Source organism: Castanea sativa, chromosome 1 (assembly GCF_040712315.1).
Source record: "Castanea sativa cultivar Marrone di Chiusa Pesio chromosome 1, ASM4071231v1".
In the NCBI taxonomy this organism is placed as follows: Eukaryota; Viridiplantae; Streptophyta; class Magnoliopsida; order Fagales; family Fagaceae; genus Castanea; species Castanea sativa.
In genome coordinates, this window is record NC_134013.1 from 83,725,137 (window position 1) to 83,727,727 (window position 2,591).

Consider the following 2,591-nt stretch of genomic DNA (forward strand, 5'->3'; position numbering starts at 1 on the left):
TGGGTGCACATTTCGAAATCATATAAAAAAAGTGTATTTTTCTTCTCAAGATTAATTTTTTTTTTTTTGGTGTTGGGGTGTTAAATATGCATTGAAGTTGATGCGAAGGTTCCTTTGAAGTCAAATAAGAGCCTCTACCTTGCATCTGATGAAATCATCACAGCGTACGTTATCATCTCCTTTTTTTTTTTTTTAACTCTTTTCTTTTTACCGCTGAATTGTAGTATTAAATTTAAATACTTGGTTTGGTATTTTTTTATAATTATTTTTGAAAAAAAAAAATTCAACCATACAAAAAGAAAAGGAAAGGTCTATGAAAAAGTTGTACCTACCAAAATAATCAGAACACAGACACTGATTATTGACCTTGTAGTAATTTTTGCACCTTGGGTAGTTTTATTAGTTACCCTTTTTGAATTCTCTCCTCCTGGCACCATTTATTTCTACCATTTAAAACTCGCATTGAATTCTCTCCCTCTCTCTCTCTCTCTCTCTCTCTCCATTTGACTAGCAGGAGGACCATTTAACAGTGAAAACAAAAAGAGGTAAACTTCTATGGTCTCCATCAAAATACTTCTTATATGCAACAAAACCCACATCCCATCAAGCCTTAAAATCTTTCAGGGCTTCTCCATTTGGTCTTGGTCTTGGATTTGTTTGTTGGTAACACATGCAATTCTTCTTACTATTTGATTCATTCTGAAAGCTGCAATCTTGGTGTGTGTGTGTTTTTCTCAACATTTCCTAAGAAAATATGGACAAGGTTTTCTTAGAAATCAATGAAAGGAGCTTCCTTGCACCCTCACAACACTATTACCCTTATGAGACACCGCAACCTCCAACAACACCCAATACTCAGTCTGATCCTTTCAATTTGAACAACAAGGTCAGTCCAAGTATACTTCTCATCATTATAATTCTTGCTATCATTTTCTTTCTTTCTGGTTTGCTTCACCTTCTTGTTAGATTCCTTTTGAGACCTACAAATAGAGACCCAGATGATTTGGAGAGTGTGACTGCTCTTCAAGGCCAATTACAGCAACTCTTTCATCTTCATGATGCTGGGGTTGACCAGTCCTTTATAGACACTCTCCCTGTGTTTCATTACAAAGCCATTATAGGATTGAAAAACCCGTTTGACTGTGCTGTCTGTCTGTGTGAGTTTGAGCCTGAAGACAAGCTCAGATTGTTGCCAAAATGTAGTCATGCCTTTCACATGGAGTGTATAGACACATGGCTCTTGTCCCACTCCACTTGTCCACTCTGTAGAGCTAGCTTGCTCCCAGATTTCTCTCCAAACCACAATTGTTCTCCCATTGTACTTGTTCTTGAATCTGGAAGTGAGAGCTCCAGAGAGATTGTCTCAGAGGCTGCTCTTGGCAGAACCAGCTCCCTTGGAGTATCCAATCCCCATATGTCTTTTCGTTGTGACAATGATCATTTGGGGTCTACCAGAATAGACAAATCCTGTGAATTTGAAACAAAAGAGGATGCCAATGATAGCCCAACAGTAATAGTGGACTCAGAGGAAAAAGTAGTGCCAGTTAAGCTTGGCAAGTTCAGGAATGTGGATGGTGGTGAAGGCAGTACTAGTAGCAACAACAATGTGGATGCAAGAAGGTGCTTCTCTATGGGGTCATTTGCGTATGTAATGGATGACAATTCTTCATTGCAAGTGCCCATTAGAAGCACCCCAATGAAGAAGCAGTCAAGTAAGAAGCCTAATTTGCCATTAACACCTGGCCATAGAGCAGCAATGTCTGAATGTGACTGTGAATCCAGAAGAGAATTCAGGTTCAATGGGCTTGAATCAATCAGAAGTGTTGAAAATCATGGAAGTGCTAGCATTAGCAATATTAATGGCAATGGCAATGCTGTTGGGAGGAGCAAAAGAGAGAGCTTTTCTATATCAAAGATTTGGCTAAGGGGAAAGCAAGAGAAGCCTAATGCAGCTGCTGATGCATCAAGGCGAGCCGTTTCTTTTCGGTTTCCATTGCACCACAATGTTGTAGCCGGTGAAGATTTGAAGGGCAAGAATGTGAACAGTGGTTCAAGGAGGGCTCTATCTGAAATTGACATTGAGAGGTGGAAGCATGGAGGGAGTGAATTGGATTGTGATGAGGAAAGGCAGAGCTGTAACAGTTTGGATTCTCAACCAAATGCACCATCTTTTGCAAGGAGGACATTGCTTTGGCTTATGGGAGGAAAACAGAATAAGGTTGTTCACTCATCCACAGATCCCAATGTTTAGTTTCTTTCTAATTCTTTTCTTTGATTTTTCTTTTTTTAGTTCTTAGATAAATTATCACTTCGATTACTTAAATGTGAAAGATCTGTAATAGAGAATAGAAAGAAAACAATTTGAAGTGTGAAAGAGATCTGATTGCAAGGTTTGTGCATTTCACTGCAAAATAGTAAAATACTTGTTTCTACTTAACGAAATTAAACTAGTTAAAAAATTAGGACTAGGAGTATCATATTAGATCAATAAATTTTGCCCTTCTTATTTTCACATTCTAAAAATTTTTCTGTTTAGTTTAGAATTATGTGTTTTCAACTTTTCATTGTGTTGTATTATAGTATCCTCTGCC

The 2,591-nt window shown here is 37.9% G+C and overlaps 1 protein-coding gene across 1 annotated transcript; it reads left to right on the top strand.

The window, feature by feature from the left end:
* The first annotated feature begins 506 nt into the window (after positions 1-506).
* LOC142642662 (RING-H2 finger protein ATL13) lies at positions 507-2,374 on the top strand. The gene has a single exon (XM_075817061.1). It carries the CDS (start codon positions 755-757, stop codon positions 2,249-2,251), a length of 1,497 nt encoding a protein of 498 aa, XP_075673176.1. The 5' UTR covers positions 507-754; the 3' UTR covers positions 2,252-2,374.
* Positions 2,375-2,591: the final 217 nt, after the last annotated feature.

What these genes read in the sequence shown, in the direction of transcription:
- LOC142642662 (XM_075817061.1), top strand. Translation starts at nt 755, where the DNA reads ATGGACAAGGTTTTCTTAGAAATCAATGAAAGGAGCTTCCTTGCACCC.